The sequence below is a fragment of the Tenrec ecaudatus genome, chromosome 1 (genome assembly GCF_050624435.1).
Source record: "Tenrec ecaudatus isolate mTenEca1 chromosome 1, mTenEca1.hap1, whole genome shotgun sequence".
Classification (NCBI taxonomy): Eukaryota; Metazoa; Chordata; class Mammalia; order Afrosoricida; family Tenrecidae; genus Tenrec; species Tenrec ecaudatus.
In genome coordinates, this window is record NC_134530.1 from 149090758 (window position 1) to 149118003 (window position 27246).

General features: G+C 43.2%; 1 protein-coding gene across 3 annotated transcripts in view; it reads left to right on the forward strand.

Annotated features, from left to right (window-relative positions):
• The window catches only part of HIPK1 (homeodomain interacting protein kinase 1), a 53108-nt gene extending 26508 nt beyond the window's left edge, over positions 1 to 26600 (forward strand). For 2 of the 3 annotated variants that reach the window (XM_075559604.1, XM_075559609.1), the window contains exons 4-16: positions 2537 to 2656; positions 3550 to 3636; positions 4402 to 4586; positions 4890 to 5052; positions 5891 to 6116; positions 11724 to 11845; positions 12752 to 12886; positions 15553 to 15695; positions 16324 to 16506; positions 16940 to 17146; positions 18400 to 18641; positions 20586 to 20716; positions 21782 to 26600. In XM_075559604.1, coding sequence (XP_075415719.1) covers positions 2537 to 2656; positions 3550 to 3636; positions 4402 to 4586; positions 4890 to 5052; positions 5891 to 6116; positions 11724 to 11845; positions 12752 to 12886; positions 15553 to 15695; positions 16324 to 16506; positions 16940 to 17146; positions 18400 to 18641; positions 20586 to 20716; positions 21782 to 22264 — 2427 coding nt within the window. In that variant the 3' untranslated portion in view covers positions 22265 to 26600. Of the gene's footprint in view, positions 1 to 2536; positions 2657 to 3549; positions 3637 to 4401; positions 4587 to 4889; positions 5053 to 5890; positions 6117 to 11723; positions 11846 to 12751; positions 12887 to 15552; positions 15696 to 16323; positions 16507 to 16939; positions 17147 to 18399; positions 18642 to 20585; positions 20717 to 21390; positions 21535 to 21781 lie in introns of those variants that run through there. The other variant, XM_075559613.1, reaches the window with a different exon arrangement.
• Positions 26601 to 27246: the final 646 nt, after the last annotated feature.

Below are 27246 nucleotides of genomic sequence, written 5' to 3' on the forward strand. Positions count from 1 at the left end.
AAACTTGTAGTTCCACCACTCAGAGGTAATTTATATTATGTTTGGGTACTGTTTGTCTTTATTATGCATGAATGCTTACTAAGGACTTACATGGTACCAGCCCCTCCAGGCATTGGGAATACAGTGTTGGATACAAACATCTATCTTTGGTGATGGGAAATAGACATTAGGCAGTAATCAGACACATAATTGTACTGTACCTTTTATGAAGGAAAGATGTGGTTTGCTCTGCGTTGTATACAAGGAACTTCAGAAAAGTGTGAGAAAGTTTCATTCTCGTTTAATTCCATTTTTCTGTGAACTCTCTGCAGTCCCTTTGTGTGTGTGCATATGCACCTCTGGACCTTTTTTGTTCTAAATTGCTCTTGGTCATACTCAGATTTTTTCTCCTTTGCAATTACCCTAGTCCAGGTTGTGGCCATCACTTAACCAGACTCATATTTTCAAAATCCAAATTTGAACCCCATTCACCTAGCCTTTAGTGGCTTCCTATTGCTTTCAGAAGCTTCTGTATTCCTGCTTGGTCTGTCCCTCGTCTTCCTCTCGAGAATGATCTTACAGACTTTCTTTTGCTTTCCAGCCCCGTGGACATCATCTCAGTGCTGATGAAAGATGTCCTTCCTTGTAGCAGAGGCCCTTGCACACACTCGTCCCATAGGCCAGAGTGCTTCTCCACGCCCACCCCCTTCCTTTCCTTCCGCCCATGCCTGCTCATTGTCCAGGGGCAGCCTTGCTCTCTCCAGGAGCTTTTTCTCAGCTGATCCCGGGCTAGGTGAGGTTCTTTTATTGTGTAAGGTAGTCTCTGGCTTATGACTGACTCCCTCATAAATCAGTTCTGACATAAGTCAAATGCCTCATTGTTTCTATTGTTGTTGCCTTTATCTTTATAAAACTAATCTTTATTTGACTTTGGGGGTTGGCATGAGAATAATAAAATCAGTAAATTAAATGTTGCAACATTGTATGTAGTACATATTACTAATGATAAAATATGAAAAAAGAAAAAAGACAGTTGAAGTTCATTGTTACTCAAATATGTTGTTAAATCCAGACCACCTGTATATTTATAGAACCTGTTTCTTTTTCCTCAGGATGCCGACTTATTTGAATTACACATTCAGTATCTGTTTCCCTCACTACACAGAAAACTGAGAGCAAGAACCATGCTTGTTAAAATAAAATCCCCACTGCCCAGTGCAAGCTCATTAAAAGAATAAATTGTACTTCATAAAGTTATGTTCCATGGAAGCTTATAGATATAGAGAAGCAAGTATGCTCTATTTTATCAAATCTAAGACTCCTTCAATTGAAAAAATGCACCACTTTTTTTGGGGGGGGGTTTACCCTATCATTTTCACTGTCTGCACAGTATTTCATTTTATAGGTTTTATTGTGACTTTCAAATATTTCACGGATTTTGTATGCAAAAGAAATTCATGTTTAAAATTCTCTTTAGCTGAGGCTGTAATTTTTGGTCATCAGGTCTGGAGCCTCCCAGATTTGGAACAATATTCCTGCTGTTCTTTTAAATGGTCCAGTAAGCCATACTTTGCTGACTCAGTTTACATTCTTAAAGACTCTTGAGCAGTGGTTCTCAACTTCCTTATGCCTCGACCCTTCAATATAGTTCTTCATGTTGTGGTGGCCCCCATCCATAAGATTATTTTCCTTGATACTTCATAACTGTAATTTTGCTACTGTTATGAATCGGACAACCCCTGTGAAAGGGTTCTTCCACCCCCAAAGGAGTCACAACCCTCAGGTTGAGAACCATTGTTCTTGAGGATCCCAAAGAGCTGCACTCCTGTGGCTCCTACCTACCAATATTGACTGCAGTAGAATGGAAACAGAATTCAGGGCAAGGGGGTGGGGAGATTTATTTTCTTGCTTATAAATTTCTTCTACATTTATCTCAAATATGGCCATTCATACTATGGTGGGGAGGTGGGGATTAAAACATTGTCTCTTATGTTGCTCTCCAGAGTGGGGAAGATTGCAAAAGCAAACAGAAGTGTGACGAATGAAAATGAGGAAAATGTAAAACTCAAGACTATCAAAGCACACAATTCCTTAGCATCAGTTACTGTTGCATTAGCCCTTCCTGTACACTAATGAGATGAAAGTGAAAAGGGCAAGTAACTGCTTAGTGCGGCTACAAAAATAGTTTTGGCTTTATGAACAACTGAAGAAAGGTTTGTGGGGGACCTCCAGGGGTACCCAAACTACACCTTGTAAACTATTGGCCTACTACATAGTAGGTGCTCAGCAAATGTTGAATACATAAGCATGCTACCAGAATGAACATGAAGTGAAATTAAGTGTTAAAATTTACGATAGGCGAGAACAACTAGTAATTTTGAGAAGGTAAAACTAACAAAAGCTCAAGTAGCCCAGGAAGAAAGGTTGAAAGAGGATTTTCCCCTAATCTTTCTGATTGGCTATATATATATATATATCCAAGAGATAATACTGTTTTAATGGAGTTTCCTTCATGATTTCATGTTTCACTCCACTTTGGTATGTTTTGCTGTTTCAGATTCGTTACATTTCACAAACACAAGGCCTGCCCGCTGAATATCTTCTCAGTGCTGGTACAAAAACGACCAGGTTTTTCACCCGAGATCCCAATTTGGGGTACCCACTGTGGAGGCTAAAGGTCTGTCTTCCCAACCGGGCGTCTCCTGCTCCCCTAATACTGTTGCACTTGAAGTTTAGTTAGCAAATTCTGGAAGTGGGGGAGGGAAAAGGAGAGGAGGAAGGTATGTTTATAGTAGGAAATAGTTTGAAAATTATTTCATTGTACCCATTTTGCCTTATCTTTAATTTTAAACAAGACAAGAGAAAACAAAGCAAAAGCTTGAGGTGCCAGTTCACTTGGCTGCAGGTTGTGTGTGTATATTGATCAGCAGCTGAGAGGGCGCAGAGAGTAGTATTCATTACTCTTAAGTGTCAAAAGAGTTACAGTAATTTTGTAAAATCTGTTTTTTAAGAGAATTCTCAATAAACCTGTCAAAACTCACTGTACTTTTCTAAGTGCCCACATAATACCTTGTTTGTTTTTGAAATGATTACCTGCTTTTTATATCTGACCCACTTCTTTTGAGAAATCTCTCAATAATTTGACCCATTTGAACAGGAACCATATATATATAATTGAGTATAAACCATCATGATATCAGGTGAGGCACCTGATTTTACCACAAAAATTGCATTAAAAATGTGCTGAAAAACTCGGCTTATACACGAGTATATATGGTAGTTACTGTGTGAAGTATCAGTTCTTTTGAAAATAGCTGTAAGAGAAAACTGGTAATGTTACTTCTCACCCGAAGTGAACTGTATCATTGTATTACGGATTTATCACTTAAACGTGGATAGATTACCAAGATTACATCTCTCCGACTGGAGGATGTTTGGGTTGTAAACCATTTTCATGTTTGCCATCTGTGGCTGACAAGGTGACAACGCTTGTTACTTTGTATCCTGACTTTAATTTATAATAAAATGAAAATAATATATAGATGGAATTCTTGAATTCATATTTTATAGACACCTGAAGAACACGAACTGGAGACTGGAATAAAATCAAAAGAAGCTCGGAAGTACATTTTTAATTGTTTAGATGACATGGCTCAGGTGAGCATGGGACGTTCTGAACTCTAGGCGTTCGAGGGGGATTCAAACAGTGCAGGGATGCCAGATCTTTTCATTGCATTTCCTACAAACGTTGCTGCAGAGCCCTTCCTGTGCTTACCCGCAGTCAGAGCCACGCTTCTCTCAGTCGTGCTCACAGCACATTTCATCTCCGTTATCTCCAGTCTGTCTTTCCAGTAGTCCCCCATCCTCCCTTTCCATAGTGATAGGACTTACTAGGGACATAATTGGCGTCCAGTTTTTGAAGGGAAAAATATTTTAATATTCTGCCATCTATTAAAAGAACATGCACATCCTAACAGAAGATACTTTTAGACTTAATCCTTGCTTTCTGCTTAACTTATGTTGCATGTCAGTACTTTAAAATCTTGTTTATGAAGAATTCCTTTTTATCACATTCCTTTTCTACCACAGAAATATATATGAGTGCTAATTTACACTATTGCATAGTATGTTCTAAACCTAAGGACCTTAATGTGCTGTATTTTATATTTTCTACAATAGAAATTTTGTTTAAATAGCAATAATCACTTTTGCTTCTAAATTTTGAATGAAAAGAATTCATCTTTGTTTTACCAATAATTTAAGTGAGCATTTACATAAGTGAGCTTCCTATACTGGCATAAAAAGAAGTGCCCCAGGTTTCTCTCTTGATCACTCTGTAATTTGGAGAAGAGGGAAGGGACTTAATTTCAGCATTAAAGTGTAAGGCAAGGTATGATATTTCTCAATATTTTTTTTGGAAAGGTGAATATGTCTACAGACTTAGAAGGAACGGACATGCTGGCTGAGAAGGCAGATCGAAGAGAATACATTGATCTCTTAAAAAAAATGCTAACAATTGATGCAGATAAGAGAATTACTCCTCTGAAAACTCTTAACCATCAGTTTGTGACAATGACTCACCTTCTGGATTTTCCACATAGCAACCAGTGAGTATGGTGTTGTGTGGGGCGCTTGCCATGATGCAGTTCTCAGTTGGCACACAGCCTAACGGTAAAATGGAACAGCAGTTTGGACATTTGTATATCGGCTCCCTGCTGCTTCTCTTTCTCGTGAGATGAAACATTTGATGTAGTTTTTCCCTCTTAATAGTTACATGGAATCTCAGAGTTAGTTGTATATCTGAGCGTACTTAGAACAAATAAAAACCAAACTTTGATCCAGGTTGACTGAGTTGTTTGCTATGTGTGTAAATCTGGCAGTCGTTTCAGTAATTCTTTCCTCTCTTTCAGCGTTAAATCTTGTTTTCAGAATATGGAGATCTGCAAGCGAAGGGTCCACATGTATGATACCGTGAGTCAGATCAAGAGCCCTTTCACAACGCATGTTGCTCCCAATACCAGCACAAATCTGACCATGAGCTTCAGCAACCAGCTCAATACAGTGCATAATCAGGTAAGCGTTCAGTAGATGTGTTTGGGAATTCAAGGCTAAGAGGAATAACATAAAGGATCTAATAATTGAGTACAATGAGGTAAAGAACCCGGTCTTTACTTTGGCAGTTCTGTTGCTTCTTATGAATGTCCTCCTACTTGGCAAAAATGATGGAAAGGCAGAGTGAACCAATATAGACTGTCAAAAGAGCATTATTATGGCCTAACTATACCCTTGTAGTTTTTAACATCATTAAGTAAACGCACTATGTTTATACTGCTTTCAGCCAAGTGGCTTCCTTTCTCCTAGTTCATGCAAGGTTTTATTTGATTCATTACATCTTGTGTAAAGGGTGTTTACAATAATTAACTGTAAGAGCTAGTTTTGCATTTGTTTGCTAATCAGGGATTTAAATGTGTTTCTGAAAATGTAAGCTTCCCAATTTCTTAGTTGGATTTTAAAAATGATGTAATAGGAGATTTGGTGGGATTGAACCTTCAATAACTTTTTGCACAGGGGGCGGGGGAAAGGCGGGATTATATGAGAGGGCTTCGAAAAGTTTGTTGAAAAATGGAATTAAAAGACAATGGAATTTTGCCATGAACTTTTTGAAGATCCCTTATCTAAGATATATGACCTCAGCTAGTACAAGACCATTTTTTTGTTCTTTTCTTGCTTATTTGATCTTATGCCTTTAGGTGAGGGATTGGGAAATCTGATTTTCTTAAGCAGAGAGTTATTTCAAAGACAGCTAATCTGTTTTTAAACTTCTAAGTTTTTCTGGGGAGGTTCTGTTTATGTAACAATATTGTTATTTCCTTGCTACATCAGTGTACAAATATAATCTTTTTGTTTTTAGGCCAGCGTTCTCGCTTCCAGTTCTACTGCAGCAGCTGCCACTCTTTCTCTAGCTAATTCAGATGTCTCACTACTAAACTACCAGTCTGCTCTGTACCCATCATCTGCAGCACCAGTTCCTGGAGTTGCCCAGCAGGGTGTTTCCTTGCAGCCTGGAACCACCCAGATTTGCACTCAGACAGATCCATTCCAACAAACATTTATCGTATGTCCACCGACTTTCCAAAGTAAGTGGGGACTTTGGTGTCGTATGATACTATCTTTCTGCTTTCGGCAGATCTTTATTTCAGGTGTCAATTTGTTTTGGTCTTATCTTTGACAAATGTAAAGGATCCCCGAAAGCAATGTGGAATAAGCATTGGGCTGCTAACTGCAGGGTTGGCAGTTCAAACACACCAGCATCCTCCATGGAAGAAAGATGAGGCTGTTTGCTGCCATAAAGATTCACAGTGTCAGAAACCCTATATAGGGTTGCTATCATTGAGAATTGACTTGGCTCCCCACCTCCCCTCCCCTACTATCATGATCCCAAATCGGGCTAAACCTGAGCATGTGCTCTGGTACAGATAAGAGCTCTTGACACATGGACTCCAGGGTAGATAAACCCTCAGGAACAATGGGAGTAGCGATACCTTGAGGGTACGGGAAGGTGGGGGGAGAAAGGAGGAACGCCTTGCAATGATCGACTTATTACCATCCCCCACCCCCACCCAGGGTGACGAACAACAGAAACATGGGTGAAGGGAGACAGTGGATGGTGTAAGATATGAAAATAATTATAATTTTCAAGGGTTCATGAGGGTGGGGGGGGGGAGGGAAAAAGGAACTAATACCAAGGGCTCAAGCAGAAAAGTGTGATGGCAACATATGTACAAATGTGCTTGGCACACTGGATGTATGGATTGATATATGAACTGTAAGCCCCTAATAAAATAATTTTTTTAAAAAATTGACTTGGTGATAGTGGTTTTGATTTGGGCTTTTGACTGACAAATTAAACTCTTTTCTGCTAATATAAGTAACTGAAATTAGCTGATATCACAAGAGAAATTTTTCTTTCCATAGAATTCTTATATAATTAGATATATAATTATATTTCTATGCTTGCTGACACATTGTTGGGCCTTCAATTAATATTTCCTTAAATGGACTGCCTAATACTAGATTTTTTTTGCCCATTGAGGTCTTGTCTCAATGTCACATATCTTAAAGAACTTTTTATTTCCCGATATACAAGACATACATCCTGGAAAAATTTATTGTACATGGAAATGTTATATATTGAATCTTGTTTCTTACATTATTCCATTTAAAATAATAATTAGTTGCCAAATAAAGGGGACTTTTATTCTAAAATGTTCAATATCATGCTTAGGAATATGGAACTGTCTTAAATTACATTCCGAGAAAGAGAAAGATCATTCTAGAAGCAGAAATACTCGTTTGAGAAGGTAGTAGGATTATCTACTTCAGCTTATGAGATCATATTGTTCCTGCTAAGCTGCTGTCAACAGAGGAACAAAATGACTGAAAAAGGAGGCTCTGCCTTCATGTGTCACAATACAATTTTAATTTTAAATTTCCACCCCACCTCATTTTGTCATTGCAGAATTGTAGACCAGTCTGCCGAGTTTTTTTAACCCCCTTCCTGAAACATGTAAATGTGTATTTCTTAATCTGGTGAATCATTTGAAAGGTTAAATCACTGTCCAGAAACTGCCCAACAGCATACTGGCCTTCTGTAGTGAGCCAGAGGCTCCGGGACAGATCGGGCCTCAGCCTTCTCGTTAGCACTTTCCGTAGAAGTGGATAGCATGTTTAATCTTTTGACTTCAGTTACTTACTGATTGTGACTCTTGTTTGTTTGGTTTCTGACAGAGTCGGAGCAAGCAGAAGGCAAAGAGGGGATAGGGGAGACTGAAAGATTACCGGGAGGACAGGAGAGCGATAGCGATGTAAACCAGGGAGAAACCGCAGGGAGAGCGGAGGAGCAGATTCAAAACCTGTAAATGCAAACATAGCCTATGTAACCAAATTATTTTCTGCATATGTTTCTTAACAGTAAACTCAATACTTTGGGTTATCCTTATGCTGAATTATGCTACTAGTAACACTGGGCAAGCTAGCCTCTCCTTCCTCTCCCCATTTTCAAAACGTGAGTTACATGGGGATAGTTTTCTGATGTGGGGTGCTGAGGTGTTCTGCATCTCCTCAGGTGTGGGGCAGATGAACTTCTGAGTTGACTTAACAAAACAAAATACAAACTGAAGATGTAGAGGTGGGGGGTGTGGGATATCTTCATTAGGTAAGTATGAGTTTCGGAACTGTTACCTATTTCCTATTGAGAAGTGTGGGCACTAGGTAAAGAGCAAAGTTTTCCACTTCTATATAAGAGGAAATGTCAAAATTAAGGTGATGATGCCATCTGCTGTGTCCTGTTACTCGGTGCCAGATACTGAACCAAATGCTTTATTTAACATGCATTAACTCATCCTCACAAAAGCCCTAGGAGGTCAGTCAGCCTGTTTCATAGATTAGATGCCAGTCAGCCTGCTTCATAAATGAGAAAATGACAACATCAGCCCTTTCTCTGCTTGAAGGCCTCCTAAGACGCTCACGGCCCAACCCCAGCGTGAACCCAGGTGGTGGGGGCCCCAGCGGGTGTGATTTGACAGCCTCCTATGTGCTGCCACTCGGTGCTGGATCTTCTGTAGATGTTAGGAGTTTCCGCTGCTTTGTCAGCCACAACCATATGCTGGTTTCTGCCCAGCCCTCCTTTACTCCGGGCTGCTCACTTCGCTTTCGCCATCTGTTCATTTTACCAAATGCCCATCTCCTTAGAGGAGGATAGACTTCATCAGTTAGGCAGTTGTACATTTCTTAACATCTTCCAAGGTTATTTTTCTTTATTTTTATTGTGCTTGATTACTAGGGGGCTTCAAAAAGTTTATGGACAAACTCCACGATCTTTTTATTCCATGTTTCTGTGAACTTTTGAAGTCCTTTCATAGATGAAACCCAAATGCTTGCCATTTCCGCCATTCTTCCACATTCAGTTCAGGAACATGAACGACACTCCACTTGCTGTGCAGCTACCGCTCTTCTGTATTTAAGGAGCTGTGTCGCATCACATCAAATCCCCCACATCAAAGCTAATCCTTCGTTCTAAAAAGCAGGAGAACCTCCCAAATTGTTAGCTTTTGTTAATTATTTGTTTCACTTGTGGTTCTCCAAAGAAGCTAGTTTTAAACTAGTTTGATTGCTGAGGTTTAGCCTAAATTACAGCCATCTGATACTTAGAGTCATATTTATAGGTCAGTACCGTAAATACTGAGGAGCCCTGGTGGTGGTGTGGTTAAGTGCAAGGCTGCTAACCGGAAAGTTGGCGGTTTGAACCCACCTGCTGCTCCCTGGGAGAAAGCTGAGGCAGTCTGCTTCCCTAATTTTAAAGCCTTGGCAGTTGTGGTTTGTTCTACAGGGTTTGCTGTGAACAGTGCTTTCCATACTATTCCGTATAATACATATTTACTTAGTGGTAACTAGTCTTTATTTTGCTTAGTGGTAATTTTCTCTTTTACATCCTCACCCTAGGAGCCATTACTGAGCATCTGTAATGAACCCTACTGCCTGAAATTTTGCTTCCTTGGTTCCTCCAATTTGAGGGAGCTTGTAAGACTAACATTGACATGGCTTTGCAATTAACCATGAGTTCAGGGAATAAACACAGGAATATCTATGTTGCTTTGTTTTTTAATTAAATAGCATAGTCTAAGGAAGCATGTCAGGCATTTAAAAAAATCTTCATATCTGTAATAGTTCATTGCCACCCCACTCCCCACCTTGTGTTTTAATGTAAGTAGCAAGGCCGGGCCTTCTGCTCCCATAAACAGTCACGGTCTTGGAAACCCACAGGGGGTTGCTAGGGGTCAGCATTGGCTGGATGGCAGTGAGCTTAGTTTTTTAGAGTGTACTTTTAAAAGTCAGTTTTAGAATTTCAGTTCAGACTTACTAGTTTTCTTACTTTGTACATATCTGGGCTGTATTTGCCTATGTGTACTGAAATGGAAAATCAGAAGATTAACTTGTTGAAACAGCAGCCTTAGGACTCATGTCTCTGATTAATATGACTCCTTAACAGTTTGATGATAAGTTGCTTGATGATCACTTAGAAAATGTCACTGAGAGTGGGGAGCTGGCAGGGAGGGAAAAATAGAAGAGGACCTGATGCAGAGGGCTTAAGTGGAGAGCAAATGCTTTGAGAGTGATTAGGGCAAAGAATGTATGGATGTGCTTTATACAATTAATGTATGTATATGCATGGATTGTGATAAGAGTTGTATGAGCCCTTAATAAAATGTTAAAAAAAAAAAAGAAAATGTCACTGAAAGAGGAGTCTTCTGATAAAAATGGGCACATGCTCATTCAATAAAACTGGAGGCATTTAGTGAACCGGAGGCATAATAGAAATATAAAATTCTTGTCATTGAAAGCAGAGAGCTTTTAAGAAATCTGCCTTCTCAAGTCTTGGCCTAAAATGGAGCTCTTAGAGTCCTCCTTTCCCAGGATGAGCTGCTCCCATTACAGGAGACATTTCTTCAGCACTTGTGCCCGGATCAGAACGTATAAGGAGGAGAGGAAAGCCAGGGCCACTGTTGAAAGATGGTCACAGCAGAGTGAAGCTGGCATCATGAGACTTTCCTGGAAATATCCATTAAAAATATTTTTTGCTTTAAACCAAGGGTTCTTGATTTTCATAGCTGTTCATAGATAGCCTTAGCCATAAGAGAGCCTTATTAGACATCTGTCACTGATGAGAACAAAGAGTAGATTTTGAAAGTAGAAAGTGTGCTCATAAAGCCCACCTGCCAGCATTTTAATACCTTACTGTCAGAATGTCTAATTTACATAGTAGTTAAAAATAAAATCTATGACTAATTTGTGCTTGAAATTCCATTTTGAGGAGTGGGAGAAAACATCTACTTAAAGCATTTTAAATAAAAAAGAGGTATCTTAGAGAGTGAATTCTTTAGCTTTTTACCATTTTTCCTTATCAGATTAACCAAAGTTGTAATCACATTTGCGACTTTGATTTTACTGGTTAAAAAACTGCCACCACCACCCCCCAAAGTGTAAGATAAAAAATAAAACAAAACTTTTATGAAGGTGGGAGGGTGGGAGAGGGAGGGATAAAAGGAGCTGGTAACAAGGACTCAAGTAGAAAGATAATGTTTTGAAAATGACAACGGTAACATATGTACAAGTTTGCTTGGTATAATTGATTTATGGATTGTTATAATATCTATAAAAGCTCCCAATAAAATGATTTAAAAAATAATTGGAGGGGGAAAAAACACTTTCCCCCCTAGTGGATTAAAAGGTAAATGTTACTTACAAGTGGAGTGCTCACCCCAAACCCCCTCCCCAATTACGAAAGGTCTTCAAAAAGTGCACGGAATTAAAAGATAATAGAATTAAAAGATAATAGAATTTCCCCCGCAAACTTTTAAAAGCCCCTTGTTGTTAACGAGGATACTATTATATTTTGAATTTTGTTGGATTAAAAACCCCCCATGAATATAGAATTTTTTCAAACTAGCTCTCCCAGTATCACACATCTTATTAATGTGACCTGAATAGAATAAACGAGTTTCCATTTTCTTTCTTTTTTTTTTCAACTCTTAAAAACCTTTATGGAGCTCTTTATCTTAAATGTGCAGGATTAAAATCTGGCTAATAGATTATTTGTGTAGAACGCTCATAAGCAACCAACAACCTAAATGAACAAGAACTCTAGACCTTGCAAACCAGTTTAACGGTGCTGTTGTTTTCCATAGCTGGATTACAAGCAACAACAAAACACTCTGCATTCCCTGTGAGGATGGATAATGCCGTGCCACTTGTACCCCAGGCTCCGGCTGCTCAGCCTCTGCAGATTCAGTCAGGAGTTCTCACACAGGTAAAAGCCAAAGGCGACTTGGATACTAAGTATTGCCGAAAGCACTTTGGAAAATCAGAAACTTTGTTCGAGCAAATGGTATTCACTTTAATGAAAAGATCTTTCTTGGTCACGATTCAGTGGACTTGAAAATGAAGCATCTCTGTGGGACAATATACTAATTGCCACCACAATCACAACTCAGCCTGTGTCTTCCTTAGCTTTGTGAGGGGAATTGAGCATTATTTATCTGCCGAGTTTATGTACTCTTAATGTTGAGGGTTGGGGTTAATGTTTGACTTTGGAGCTCTTAGAAGACATGGGGGGGCATTGGGTTCTAGAGTATAAAGTTCCTGAACTCTTGCTCATGTAATGGCCTTGTGACTTACTCTTTCAGAATCTCATGGTTGAGAGGCTGCACCCGCCAGGCTGCCTCTTCAAGTAGTGCAGTCCTCCATGCCTGGTTAACCCAGGCTGCAGGACACCCTCAAACCGTGCACTTGCCGTAGAGCATGCAACTAAGATGATCCAGACAATTACGAAGTGTTTACATAAGCCGTAGACATTCTGATTCTCAATGTTTTATGTAAATGTGTGTGGCTCATGGCACATAGCAAACCCTGAAACTCCAAAACCCTCATTTATGAGGACGAGGAGGGATTCTGAACAGATGCCTTTGTTAACAGGCTTTTGTGGAACTAATCCTCTGAATCTGGTCCAGGAAGGATTTCTGTACTTTTTTTGCTCTGCGCCCTTGCCAGTGGACCTAGGGGGCGAATGCTGTGCACAGGTTACGGGAAGGTTTTGTGTAGGTGATAACAAACATACTGTTTACTGTCGGTAATAACCTGGGGGGATGAGAGCCCTTCTGAATCCCGATAACCTGCCACGTGTTTGTTTCACTCACCTGCCTAATCTACGTTTCAGGGAAGCTGTACACCACTAATGGTAGCAACTCTCCACCCTCAAGTAGCCACCATCACTCCGCAGTATGCGGTGCCCTTTACTCTGAGCTGCGCAGCCGGCCGGCCGGCGCTGGTTGAACAGACTGCCGCTGTACTGGTAATTCCCCTCACTTGATTGTGTTACTAACGGAGTTTTCTTTGGTTTCTTTCTTTTTTTCCTATTTGTTTTTTTTCTGTTTTCCTTATTTTTCCAAAAAAAAGAAAAAGAAAAGAGAAAAAAAAATTTTTAAACTTAGACTTTGCAGAGGGCATGGAAGCATGTGCCATCTTGTGGCTGTGTTCTTGCTACATCTTTAATGTTTCATTGTTTTCCCCCCAACATTGCTGAAGCCCTGTTTCACTCTGATGTTCAGTGTCGCCCGGGTGCTTGGTTCTTCTTTGGCAGCTTTAGTGGGAGCACAGCTTTGGGTGTAGCCTCAGAAGAGCTTCAGCCCTGTTATCTGCTCCCTGCCCTTTCTTACCTTCTGGTCTTTGAGAATGAAGGAATTGGCCTTTAGTTTGCTTTGCTACAGGTACACCCAAATGGCCAAAATTTGAGCTCATTGGCAAGTTAGCTTCTGTCTTTATTTTGCTCTTTTAAGCTTTGACAACTTCCATGCATGTAGAAATGCGTAATTTATAGCTTTTAAAATTGCTATTAACCTTCCTTCTGATACCCCATGTAGTTAGCTCTTTTAGCCGCTCACTCATGATCAATGGCAGCTTACATCCACGGAAAAACATTCCCTGTAGACTGCCTCTAGATTATATTTCATTTGCTGTTTGAAATTAAAGATGAGCTACATTTTAAGACTTCAAAAGGGGAAATTTTACTTTACCAACTAGATCTTTATTCAAAGGTGACAATAATGGCCGACAAACTCCGTGCACCCATTACACCTCTGTTATCTAACGTTGGTGGGGGGGTGGCGAGCATTGCTGACCAAAGTGGCAGATATAAGAGTATGGTATGGGGACAAAGAGATAGGGAAAATAAGTAAGCTGGGCTTCGAGTTGAATTTTAGGATTTGTCACCTGAAGAATAGTGGTATTTGGATTTTTGGGAGGGTGGTGGGGGTTATTTGGGGGAGCTAGAATTGCTTATTGGAGATCCAGCATATTTCCTTACTTGAAACTGCAAAATTAGCTAAGCTTTTAAAAACCGAAGTGACACTTTTCAATCCTGGTGTTTCTCCATCTTCCAAAGTAGCTTTAAATGTCTTGTGTTGTTTCTTAAGCACTCCTGTGAGTGGAAACACTTCTTCCAGAAACATACTTTGGCTGTTGGGATGTGTTCTGATTTTAACTCTCTCCCCTCCAAATGAACTTTCAAGTATAACACCTGAGTGCAAGGGACTCAGATATAGACTTCCCAACCTTGATCGATCCAAGCCGCTTGCTCACCTATGGTTTTAAGGTTGGGCACGCTAATGGACACTTCTCCTTTGCTGCTTCTCTTAAGTTTGCATTAGCCATTTGCTAAGCTTTGCATATTTTTGTCCTTCCTCTGTCAAAACAGTTCGTCGCTTGGAACGCCAGATTTCTGCCTCACATTGGAATGTTATTTCTTGCTCTGTATTAAACTACATGCTTTGTCTCGTGCAGGTGTTGGCTTATGGAAAGACGCATGGTGTGACTTAACATACTTCTCTTATTTTTTGTTCTGTTTCGTTTTGTTTTAAATTCTGCTTATGGTAGCAGACGTGTTTGCAGTTTTCTCTGCTTTGAAGGCTTCTTGTTTGGAACCAGTCTTTGTACCAAGTGGATCTGTAACTTGCAGAAATATTTCTAAAACAGTGTGTGGTGATTGTTTTACAGTTCAAAATATCAGACAGAAGTACCAATATGTACCCAAGCATTGTAGATATTGTACTGCAGAAATTCCCCTCTAAAAGGGGAACTTTCAAGTCTTTTCCCATTTCCTTAGAAAGTACCTCAGAATTGCTTGGAGTAAGGTTACAAAAAACCCATAATTTGGCCTGTAGTGTATTGCAGGTGACACGGCCTGCTAAAAACCGGGAACACGTATTTGCTTGTAATGATCATTTTTCTATGGAAGTCTGTTTCTATAAATGATACTTGAGATAATGTAAACAAACCTTAGGCAACTGTTAAAACCAGGTGATGCACTTTGCGTCTATTTCTTAAATATCTACTTATTGCTGTATTCTCCAATTCTGCCCTATGGGTGTAAATGATGAGGTTAGCTTTCTCTTGCTAATAGCGTGCACTTGTTTGCCAAAGGATTTTGCCCTTTGGTCATCCACATCTGACTCCATTTTTCAAGTACTACCCCTTTTAAAAAGTGAACAATTCTGCCCTTTGTTTTATGGCTGAATTGACCCGATGTCTTCTCTGATTGGAACTAAAATTTTAAATTCCTGTTTTTAATTTCAAAGGAGTTCGCTTAACTCTTTGAAGGACTGCGTGTTAAATCTTTGTGGAAACAGTACCCCAGCATTTATGCAGCACTTGCTTCTGACCTTTCAGACTCCTTTCCTCTGTAGCACAATAGACACTCTTGTCGCAGGGGTCTTCTTTGCTTGACTCCCTTGGCTGCCTGCTCCTGGGAAATGGCCAAGAGAAAGCAGTTTGTCCTCAGTCCCTGTTGATGCGATTTGTAGCCATGGCCCCCTCTGACCTTTCTTTTTAAAATCTCTGCAAGTTAACAATCTACATGCAACTTCTTTTAAGATACACATTTTTCTTTCATCTGAAAAACAAAAACAAAAGAAAATGCCAAAAAAAGTCAAGTGTTGGGTCTCTCTGTGTGTTTCCTTACAGCAAGCTTGGCCTGGAGGAACCCAGCAGATTCTCCTGCCCTCAACCTGGCAGCAGCTGCCTGGAGTGGCGCTCCACAACTCTGTCCAGCCCACAGCAGTGATTCCAGAGGCCCTGGGCAGTGGCCAGCAGCTAGCCGACTGGAGGCAAGTGCCCCGTGTTTTTCTCTGGAACATCTGTAAGGGCAAATCCCTAGGGTAGGGGCACTTGATGGTATAGAGCAATGGTTCTCAACCTTCCTAATGCGGTGACCCTCTAATACAGTTCCTCATGTTGTGGTGACCTCACCCCTCCAAAACCATAAAATTATTTTTGTTGCTACTTCGTAATTGTGATTTTGCTACTGTTATGAATCGGGTAACCCCTGTGAAAGAGCCATCTGACCCCAAAGGGGTTGTGACCCACAGGTTGAGAACCACTGGTCTAGAGACACCTGGAAAAGGGAAAAGGAGGAAAATAAGAAAGGAGAAATAGATCTCTGTTTGAAATCCTTGATGCTAATCATTCCCATCAGACTAGGAGATGGAGTTTATAAGAAAACTTTGAAATAAAGTAACAGTAGGTTCTCAGATTGGGAACCTTTTACTCCAGATTTAAAGAAAATGCTAGGCACCTGGAAGCCATAGATTAAAAGCCCAAGATGGGTAATTTAGTTCCCCAGCTTTAAAAATAAAATGCAACCCTACCCATTTCAACCGATTTTAATGCCGTTTGGTTGGTCCTGGCTCCCCGGGGGGGGGGTTGGATTCATCCCGTTGTGTTCTGTTCCCACAGGAATGCCCACTCTCATGGCAACCAGTACAGCACGATCATGCAGCAGCCGCCCTTGCTGACTAACCATGTGACCCTGTCTGCTGCTCAGCCCCTGAATGTTGGTGTTGCCCATGTTGTTAGACAGCACCAATCCAGCTCCCTCCCTTCCAAGAAGAACAAGCAATCTGCCCCGGCCTCTTCCAAGTAAGTCTTCGTGAGGGCCATAGTTAAGCAGTGCCTGGATGAGAGATCAGGCGCCCAGTGTTTGGAGTGTGGTGGTGTGAAACAGCAAGCACCTGCCACATTGAGGATGTGCTCACGTTTCCTTCCGGGCATGCGAGCAGATGTGGCCTGCTGCTTACCTTCCTGACGCCAAGCCTTCTTTAGATGGTGTTCGCGTTTTTCTGCCACCTCACAGAGTGAAATTTGACCAAGAGTTAAAGGGCATACCAAAAAATGTTTTCTGTTGTTTGCTGCTCTCATGCCCCAAACCCCTCACCAGAGTTGTCGCTGCCTTTTCCCCCAGGGTTCTTATAGTTGTGGACCTTAGTTCACTGGTATAATTAAAAAGAAAGGAATGAAGAAATGGAAGGGGGCCGAGGACTGAGCCGTCTTTCCCTGTGCCCCTTTTCCGCAGGCCCTCTCTAGACACGTTGCCTTCCCAAGTCTACTCTCTGGTTGGAAGCAGCCCCCTTCGCACCACGTCTTCATACAACTCCCTAGTCCCCGTCCAAGACCAGCACCAGCCAATCATCATTCCAGACACTCCCAGCCCTCCTGTGAGCGTCATCACCATCCGCAGTGACACCGATGAGGAAGAGGACAACAAGTACAAGCCCGATAGGTAAGAGAGCGGAATGATGCCCTGGCTCTGCAGCTTGGCCTCAGGCAGCTGGCCCTGTTTGGGTTGTGAAAGAAAGAGATGAAAAGAGGTGTTGTGGCCTTGTGTGATGAGTTTCCAGAGCTGAGCATATATCGTTTTGTAGTCATACCTGTGCTCATCCATTAAACCAGCCTTGTAGACAACAGGTTTATGTTGGCAGGCTACTCGAGCTTGAAATGCACATTACACTACAGACACGAGCCCTGCCTTCAAGCAATGTTGTGATCTGAAAGCAGATACGAGAACCCAACCCAGCCTACTGCCATCGAGTGGATTCCGATGCATAGTGAGCCCATAGGGCAGGGCAGTCTTTGTGGGTTTCTGAGGCTATACATCTTTAAAGGAGCAGAAAGCCTCATGGTTCTCCATAGAAGCAGCTGGTAGGCTTGAACTCCCAAGCTTGTGGTTGTCAGCCCAGTGTGTAACCCACTACACCAGCAGGGCTTCTCAGATACCACAGCAGAGGCATATAAATAAGAGTTCATTGAGCCTGTAGACCTCAGCTTTAAGACTTAAAATGCTTATGAAATAAAATTTCCGGTTATCTCCTTTTATCACAGTCCCTTAGTACTTTAATTGGTCAATTAACTAAAAGACATGACCCAACTTTTTACTTAGGTAAGATTCAGACATAAAGCTTAAAAGATCTTACGGAGTCATATATACATTTACGTGAACTTGAAAAACCATTTTTAACAATAAATAAAGTATTTGATATAATAAAAATTATTTTTAAAAATTATTATTTGAAATTTTAAAATTGAAGTATGTCACAGTTGCAAAATTGTGCACTGGAAACTGAATTTTGAAAGAGACCACCAGATTACTGGGGAAGAGAAAAAGAGTGAATCTTCCAGTGAGGAAGAGTGACTTACATATAAGAGAAGTACATATAGCATTCCTTTGAATGGTGTGCTAGTCTATTAGAAAGCAAGGGAAAACTCAAGTTCGTACACCCAATCCCAAACCCTCTGCCATCAAGTATCTATGATTTGCCGCAGCCCTCTAGGAATTGCTCTGTAGGGTTTCCAAGACTGCAGATCTTTACAGGATCAGTTAGCCTCATCTTTCTCATGCGGAGCAGTTGGTGGGTTTCAACTACTGACCCTGAGGTTAGCAGGCTGTTGTTTTAACCCAGAGGACCACCAGGGCTCTGAAAATGGTTGACGGGACCCTGCTGAATGGGCTGTTGAAACTCTCTGCTTTCTTCTCAGCTCTGGCATGAAGCCAAGGTCCAATGTCATCAGCTACGTCACTGTCAATGACTCTCCAGACTCGGACTCTTCCTTGAGCAGCCCCTATTCCACTGACACCCTGAATGCCCTCAGAGGCAACAGCGGGCCTCTCCTGGAAGGGCCCGGCAGGGTCCTGGCAGACGCCACCGGCACCCGCACCATCATTGTGCCGCCTCTGAAAACTCAGCTTGGCGACTGCACTGTAGCAACGCAGGCCTCAGGTGAGTGTATGACCGTTACCCCGGTGCTCTAGCCCAGGGGTCCTCATACTTTTTAAACAGAGGGTCAGTTCACTGTCCCTCAGACCCATTGGAGGGCCGGACTATAGTTTAAAAAAAGCTATGAACAAATTCCTGTGCACACTGCACCTATCTTATTTTGAAGTAAAAAACAAATGGGGCAAAAACACCCGGCGGGCCGGATAAATGTGCTCGGTGGGCTGCATGTGGCCCACGAGCCGTATTTTGAAGACCCCTTGCTCTAGACCGTTACCCAGACCACTACCCCGGTGCTCTAGAGTCTAGCGGCCAGACATGCTTAACAAACATTTAATTGAGAACTCACGTCCGTGCAGGATGAAATGATTTGGGGCCACCTTTGTACATTTTTTTCCCCGCTTGTATTGATGTTCAAGTGAGTGTGTAGGTTCAGAATCACCTTCACAGTTGATGGGTGAAGGTGGTCCAGATGTTTAGAGTTTGTCATAGCGATGGTATTTTTGTCAATTTTATTATCGACTCGATTCTGCCTCCCCCCACCCTTATTTTCCTCTCAGATGGATACCCTAGGGTTGGTGTCTGCTTGCTGCAGACGCAGACGTTTCCCTCCCACTCCAGACTTCTCAAAGGTTCCTGGGCAGAGCAGGAGTTCAGGGCCCCCTGGTGCCTTCATCATCCCCAAAAGCCAGGGCGGGGAAGCTTTTTTTGCTCTGTCGAAGGGCCAGTTGGATATTTATAACATCATTTTGGGGCCATGCAAAATTATCAACTTAAAAATTAGCCTGCTTTACCTGGTCAGACATGTAATTAACTCACTCTAATGTAATGGCGGGAACTTTTTGTTTGGTGAGGTATGTGGTGGTAGTTGGTATTGATGGTTCTGTGGTTCTTGGGCTGGATGGTCCCCAGCCTTGCCCTGAAGCCCTTGGGATGTTCTGCCTGCAGATAGAAGGAGAAAGAAAACGTGGAGCAGGCAGACACACTCTTAATCACTTTCACCTGATGCCATGGCCCCACAGAGGCAGGGCCCAGGAAATGCCGTCTGCACCTGCTGCTCCCCAGTGGCACCCCACACCAAGGAAGTGTGGCAGCATGTGTTTCTGTTGTCAGAGGAACCATCTCAGCCATCCTTGTCTACGGATTGCCTGTAGATTGTGTTTGTGCTGTAGGCTCTCATTTGGGAAACTTTCAACATGCTAATTGAGAGGTTGAAGGTTCTGCCCAGAGGCAACTTGGAATAAGGTCCTGCAGTGAAGCGAGCTGCTGAAAACCCCACTGACGCTCAGCTGTGCTCCAACGCGCACGGCACCACTGAGAGTCTGGGCGCTCTCGGTGGTGGCTGGTCTTGTGCTCAGCCTCAGTCAGATTCTCTTCAGAAGAAGACAGCTGCTGGCCATTGCAAACCAGACACACTTTTCTGGGAAATGTTGGGAGCTCTGTCCACTCTTGGATCCAAACAATGTGGACTACTCTCCAGAGCACCTAATAACTGCCTTCATTTTCCTTGTGGGAACACAGAAGGAAGCAAACCTTTGAAAAAAGGTCTTTCTTTGCATTCAACTATGCTTAGTTTCTTAGATTTGAAGACAGTAAGTGTCCAACAAGATACAAGTTTGCCTTTCTGTAAATAAACCCTTTGTCGCTTCGCCTCCTTGAGAATGACCGACACCTTACGCAGGTGTATGTCCGCTTTTCTAGACTTGGTTCACCCTTCCTACCTAAAGCCATAGGGTCCTTTATGGGGCTTTGTAGTTAGGTGGGAAGAGATAGTCAATGCACTCTCTTCTGCTGGCGTAAATATAATTAAGGCAATGAGATACATGCACGAGATCTGAACTTTTACAAAACATGTACGAATGTGTTCTTATTAAGCCATCTGAAGTGTATGGCTTCATGGTACTGAGAAGATATCTACTGGTGACTAACTCAGCCCCGGCATTCTTTCAGGGCTTCTGAGCAGTAAGACCAAGCCAGTGGCCTCGGTGAGTGGGCAGTCATCTGGATGCTGCATCACCCCCACAGGGTACCGAGCTCCACGCGGGGGGACCAGCGCAGCGCAGCCACTCAACCTTAGCCAGGTAAGCGCTAGGGGCTGCTGCTTTCTGTTTGGGCCCCACTCTATTGTTACTGTCTGGAGAAACCCTCTTCTGGCTGGACTGCTGAATAAAGCCAAATGAAGCCTCTTTTTGTGTCCCACCATCTGGTGTTCTGTGGCCTGCGTCGTGTGTGCATGGGCCAGCTTTTCATTCCTTCTGTAAGTGTGCTTGGGATGTGCACTCCAGGTTTCCCACCAAACTTAGTCTATCTTGGAAGAGTAGTGAAATGTCTGAAATTAAGAAAGAGCTTAGGACGCTTCCACCGTGCCTGGTTCTGCCATACTCTACGCGCTGTGCCACCTGGAGGCCAGATTCTCTTCCCGTATCGCCCAGGCCATAATTAACCTGAACCTCCCTCTGCATACCTCACTGTCAAGAGACAGTGAAAAACTTACTGGCTATTTAAGCAACCCGGCTTAATATTGCTTATGCTTTACCAACGGCTGGGTTAGGTGAGTTTCTCCCTTGTCTTGTCCTCTGATGGTGTAGGGGTGGTCACTTCCTTTTTTCTTTCTTTCTTCAGCTAAAATTCTGGTGGTTGTCTGCTGTCTGCCAGTGTGAAATGAAAACACCAGGTGTAACTGTACGTGTGTGAGTGTGTGAACATGCACACACACAAGCGCAAACGTAAGCTTGAGTTAGTGCATGTGTTTTAGGCTCCACATTTCAAGAGAAATAAGAAGAACTTAGAGGATACAAAAGGAAACAATGGCAAGAAAGAAAGGCTAGGAAAATTTCTAATTCATTGCGGCCAGAATAGGGTGAGTTGGGTCACCGGTTACTAACTTGCAGGATGGGGTAGTCCAATGACCTTTGCACTCCCCCTTTCCCTGTCACATTTAAGAGCAAACTGCTACCTTCTGGGTTAAGTCTATTCTGCCAAGAGGCAAAGGAATAGATGGCTGGCTTCTGACAGCATCACCAGCCTTGGAGAGTCTGTGCTGTGGCCTCCCAGAAACAATTCAAGTCAGAAACTCAACTCTCAGTTTGCTGCCCAGAACCCCCCAGTGACTTCAAAATTCCTCACTCCCGTCTTCCTCCTTCCAGAACCAGCAATCAGCTCCAACCACGCAAGAGAGAAGCAGCAACCCTGCCCCGCGCAGGCAGCAGGCGTTTGTGGCCCCGCTCTCCCAAGCCCCCTACGCCTTCCAGCATGGCAGCCCACTCCACTCGGGAGGGCATCCACACCTGGCCCCAGCCCCCGCTCACCTGCCAAGCCAGCCTCACCTGTATACGTATGCAGCCCCCACCTCTGCAGCGGCCCTGGGTTCCACCAGCTCCATTGCTCACCTCTTCTCCCCTCAAGGGTCCTCCAGGCACGCTGCAGCCTACGCCACGCACCCCAGCACGCTGGTCCACCAGGTACCCGTCAGTGTGGGGCCCAGCCTCCTCACTTCTGCTAGCGTGGCCCCTGCTCAGTACCAACACCAGTTTGCCACCCAATCCTACATTGGATCTTCCCGAGGCTCCACAGTTTACACTGGATACCCGCTGAGTCCCACCAAGATCAGCCAGTATTCCTACTTGTAGTTGGTGAGCGCGAGGGCGGAGTGGCCCTGGCTGCCTGTTCCTGGTCTTTCTGTCCCATCCCTGGGTGACTTGAGCGCCGCCCCCACCCTTTCTTCAAACTCCTCAGCCAGCCACGTTTGCTGCAGGGGCCTGTGAAGTAGGAGGCTTTTCTCCAGGAAACCTGTCTCAGTGTCTGACTGCATTGCTGTAGTCTCCCAAGTATGCCCTGTTTTTAATTCTTTATTTTTGTGGCAGCATTTTTGGTATTGGGAAGCATTCAAGTGCCCATCGTCTGCATAATCAATCACCAGGGGAGAGCCATCATTCATCCTGCAGTCACCCCTTCCTTGAGAACGATTTCATCTCTCTGACTCGATTTCGATAAATGCTTTTACAAACAAGTGAAGCCCCACAGTGTTTTAACTTGGTTTTATTGTCATTGCTGAGAGGAGACAGGTGCTGGCAGAAGAACTTGGACTGTGGCAACGAAGTGAGACAAGAAACAAGAAGGCCAATTTCTTTCCGTGTGTTTGACAACAGACTGTTTGCCCAATTCCATTTCCAAAGCAGCTGGCACTCATCTGCACATCACCATAGCGCACTTGTCCTCGAAATTGTTTAGGGCACCTTTGTTTATTTCCACTTGGAGTGCTTCCGCTTGGTTGTCACGTCTTGACGATTCTTCATGGGAGACAGGTGTTTCTGCACACCTGGCCACGTGCTCCTTTGGGTTACCGCTGGAATTCTCTCTGCCGCATCTGCACCTGTGTTGTACAGTCTTGCCCCGGCAGCTCAGCATTGCTTACAACTTAATGTTGGAGCCTCTGTATGGTCAAAGCACTCTGCCTTCTTTTAGAATGGTTGTAAACGCCCTTCTCTCCCTGTGAGTCAGCTTCAGTGTTGTTGTGAGAAAAGCCATTAGGCTAAGGTGGTTATTGGGTGGTGGCGGCTCCACTGTATGCAGAGTCTCTTTGTATTATGAAATCCTGGCCTCGAGGGGCTTTGCCTGAGGGGCGCTGACCTTGGTTAGCCTGAAGATGAGTCTGACTTTCCAATCATCCACCTCTCTCTGCCACCTCTCTGCCTCATCTCTCCCTTCTGTTTTATGTGATTTGTTCGGGGAGAGAGCTAAAGAGCTAAAGAATCTGAAATCAGATCAGAACATTGTTGTGGATCACTTTTATACTTTAAAGTAGCTTCCTTTGTATGCCAGCAGCAAACTGAATGCTCTCTTATTATGGCTTATACAATAAGTGCATGTAGGAATTGCATAAAAAACAAATATTTTAAAAGTTTATTACTGAATTTAAAGATATTTTAGAAGTTTTGTAATGGTGGTGTTTTAATATTTTGCATAATTAAATCTGTACATAATGATTAGAAGAAAATATAACAAGGTAATTTTTCCTGCTAACCCCAAATGTTATTTGTAATCAAAATGTGTAGTGATTACACTTGAATTGTGTACCTAGTGTGTATCTGATCCTCCAGTGTTACCCCGGAGATGGAATTGATGTCTCCATTGTATTTAAACCAAAATGAACTGATACTTGTTGGAATGTATGTGAACTAATTGCAATTATCTTAGAGCATATTACTGTAGTGCTGAATGCGCAGGGGCTTTGCCTGCAAGGAGAGGAGACCCTTGGAATTGTTTTGCACAGGTGTGTCTGGTGAGGAGTTGTTCAGTGTGTGTCTCTTTCTTCCCTCTCTCCCTCCTCCCCTTATTGTAGTGCCTTATATGATAATGTAGTGGTTAATAGAGTTTACAGTGAGCTTGCCTTAGGATGGAAAAGCAAGCCCCCTCCTCCCCCATCCTATGCTGTTCACTGGGATTTCTATCAGAACAGCACTAGTAGCTGTGTTGTATAAAATGCATTGTTCTCAGTTTCCCTGCCGACATCCTAAAGCAAAAACAGCAGCCACCTCGACCCCTCTCCCTTTGGGAATTTCAGCCCAGTTCTCCCTGGAGGGTTTCCCCTTTGATGGCCCTCTCACTGTGTCATGCTCCCTTGCTTCTGTGAGAATCCAGGAAGCAGGTGAGAGGAGTCACATCAATAGTAAACCTGCCTTTTCAAGTATGCGCAATCACTTTTAGAATGACCCCTCCCCGTGGCCCTGCCCCTTTCCCATGTGGCAGCCCTTTGTGCACATAGTCAACATTCCTAGTAAAATATTGTTGGAGAAACCTTTAACAGATGTGTTCATACCAAAGAGCCTGTTGTATTGCTTACTGTGTCCCCATACTCTGAGGAGTTGGCTTGTGTTGCCGCTGGTAACAAGGGGAACTCACAAAGGTTTCTTAGTGGCTGAAGAATATTAAGAAGAGACCAAAGCCTGTTGAGCCCCTGGGGCTTGTGAGGTTTCTTGTCAGCAAGTTCTATATTCTTGGAGCCCTTCCAGCTGTGAAATTGTCCTTGTCCTCTCAGCTCCTGCACGGCTCTGGGTCAAGTTGAAGGGGTCGGGAGGTGGGAGCTTTCCTGCCAGTACAGGGGTTTGGGCTAACGGAGAAGGTTAACCCTACGATACAGATGTGCTCCACCGAGCAGAGGATGGTCTGTATGGGGGATAATTCCAGGACTGGTTCTGTGTCGAGATGGTGTCAAGGAGGTGCAGGGTGGAGATGGGAGATTTCATGGAGCCCGGTCAGCACGTTCTGGGCTGGGCCAAACAGCGAGGAGCTGTCAAGGTATCTGGAGTTTTCTTCATTATAAGGAGAAAGGGCTTCCAAGATGGGGCAGGTACTCAGTACAGCCTACCAGGAATATGTCGGTATTTTGTTTTTTTTTTCCCTAAGTCATTCTATTTAGTTTCCAGCATTGTATTGGTCAAGATAGTGTTGCAGACTGTGTAGTTTCTTGTCACTAGTGTCATTTAGTTTTCTGGACACCGGGTGATCTCCGTCCATGTCTCCTTTTTGCCAAGCACATTCTGATTTTCTTGCTCAAATGCAGGTCAAATGTTTCTAACGGAGACATTTTAATTTCCTTCCCTTCCCTCCATAAGGGACAGCTTCATTGTTTTTGTAAGAAATGAGATGCAGGTAGAAAACAAAACAAAACACCCCCACTGGTGCCGGCCCAGTAACCATTTTTAAGGCAGGGGTCTTGACTCTCCAGGCAAGATCATAACACAGTGTAGTCCAGATGGTTCCCTTCATCGCACTGCTAACTGTGTGTGGCTTTCAGAATTTTAGGATCATGGGTCTTAGCCTGCAAATAGGCGTTTGAGACACGACAGGGTGAACACTCAGCTGTGTTTGATGTGACTTTCGATCCTGACCCTGAGGCTTTAACATTGCCAGCCCTGTCTGGCTGAGGAAAGGAAGCCCCATGAATTTAGTGAGTCGCTGGCCTGGGTCATGGTGGCCTGACCTCAGACTAGTTTAAGGAGATCCAAGTTCTCAGAGAGGACTTGCATGGCCAGGTTCTCCCTTCAGCCCCGGAGAGCAAGGAGGGAAGGGTTCAGCATAGCCAATCTAGGTCCATCAGGACACATGATCACTCCCGAGCTGGTAGCAGCTCCCAAGAAGTGACCACTCTGTCAGTGCCTGATGACCAAGCCCAGGAACAAGACCTCCATTTCAAGTGCTGGCCAATCTGAGCCTGCTCCTCCACCGGCCACCACTAGAGGGGCTGCTGTCGGCTGCCCTCAGCCAGGGAAGCACAGCCACTCATGCTTTAGTCCACGTTATTATGCAAGAATCCACTGGTTGGGGTGGTTCGCTATAGGACAGGAAATGAAGTCACCGCTCAGTGACAGGAATGGGCCAAGCCTGCTTCTTACTTTGTTTTGTTTTAAACTGATGGATGGTGCAGCATGTCTACATGGTTGTTTGTTGCTAAACTTTATATAATGTGTGGTTTCAATTCAGCTTGAAAAATAATCTCACTACATGTAGCAGTACATTATATGTACATTATATGTAATGTTAGTATTTCTGCTTTGAACCCTTGATATTGCAATGAGATTCCTACTTTATTAAATGTATTTGATATTGCTAGTTCATTGTGTGCGATTTACACTCTTTATTTTTGCTTTCTCCCTTTTCTGGTTGTACGCTTTTACAACAAGCCTCTAGAAACATAGTTTCTGAGAATTACCACGCTCTGTTTGTAATGCCAATGTACTAGGGAGTATGTAAAATAATCATTTTAACAAAGGAAATAGATATTTAAAATTTAATACTAACTCTAAGGGAAAGGGGTCCATTGTGTAAAACATAGTTTATCTTTGGATTCACTGTTTGTCTTTGGTTTTACAAAGTAGCTTGTATTTTCAGTATTTTCTACATAATATGGTAAAATGTAGAGCAATTGCAATGCATCAATAAAATGGGTAAATTTTCTGATTCACATGGCTGGCTTTGCTTGTGTTTATAGGGGGACAAAGGGAATCGGCCAGTGACATCTGTGGAGGTGGCTTGATAGATTGTGCCTGACCATCAGTAGAGTACTAGAGACAGATGGGCCACACGGATCTCCGCCGAGGCGAGGAATAAGGGGCTGGTGGGGAACACTTCCTAGGAATGGAGTGTCCAGTGAGCTGGACATGGCCTTAGAAAGAAACAGACTAAGCCTAAGGGCAATTAGACTTTGGATCCTAGAATGCCTCACCAGACACCCCAAGTTACCAAATGAAAGTAGGACTCATAGCAAGATAGGAAGATGCTGTTTCCCCTTCTTTTCCGAAGGCCCCGTGAGAGCTCTGGTCCTTTCTAGAGAAGGAACAGCTCTGATCAGACTTCCCGTGGTTCTAAAGTAAACGGACTTTCTTCTGAGAGATTTATGTGTAAAAACAGGGATTTGCTTCACCACTTTGACACGTGTGCTTCACGCTGCCTGTTCCGTGGTGGCTGCGACGTCCTTGTGGCCTCCTAAGTCCTGGTTGGGCTGTAGAAGCAAGAAACGCTCTCTGGGACTGCAGCCCAGAGACAGCGGTCAGTGGTCTCTCTCCTCTCCCAGCAGCCCAGAGGTCAGCAGAGATTTCTTTTGGTTTAGATG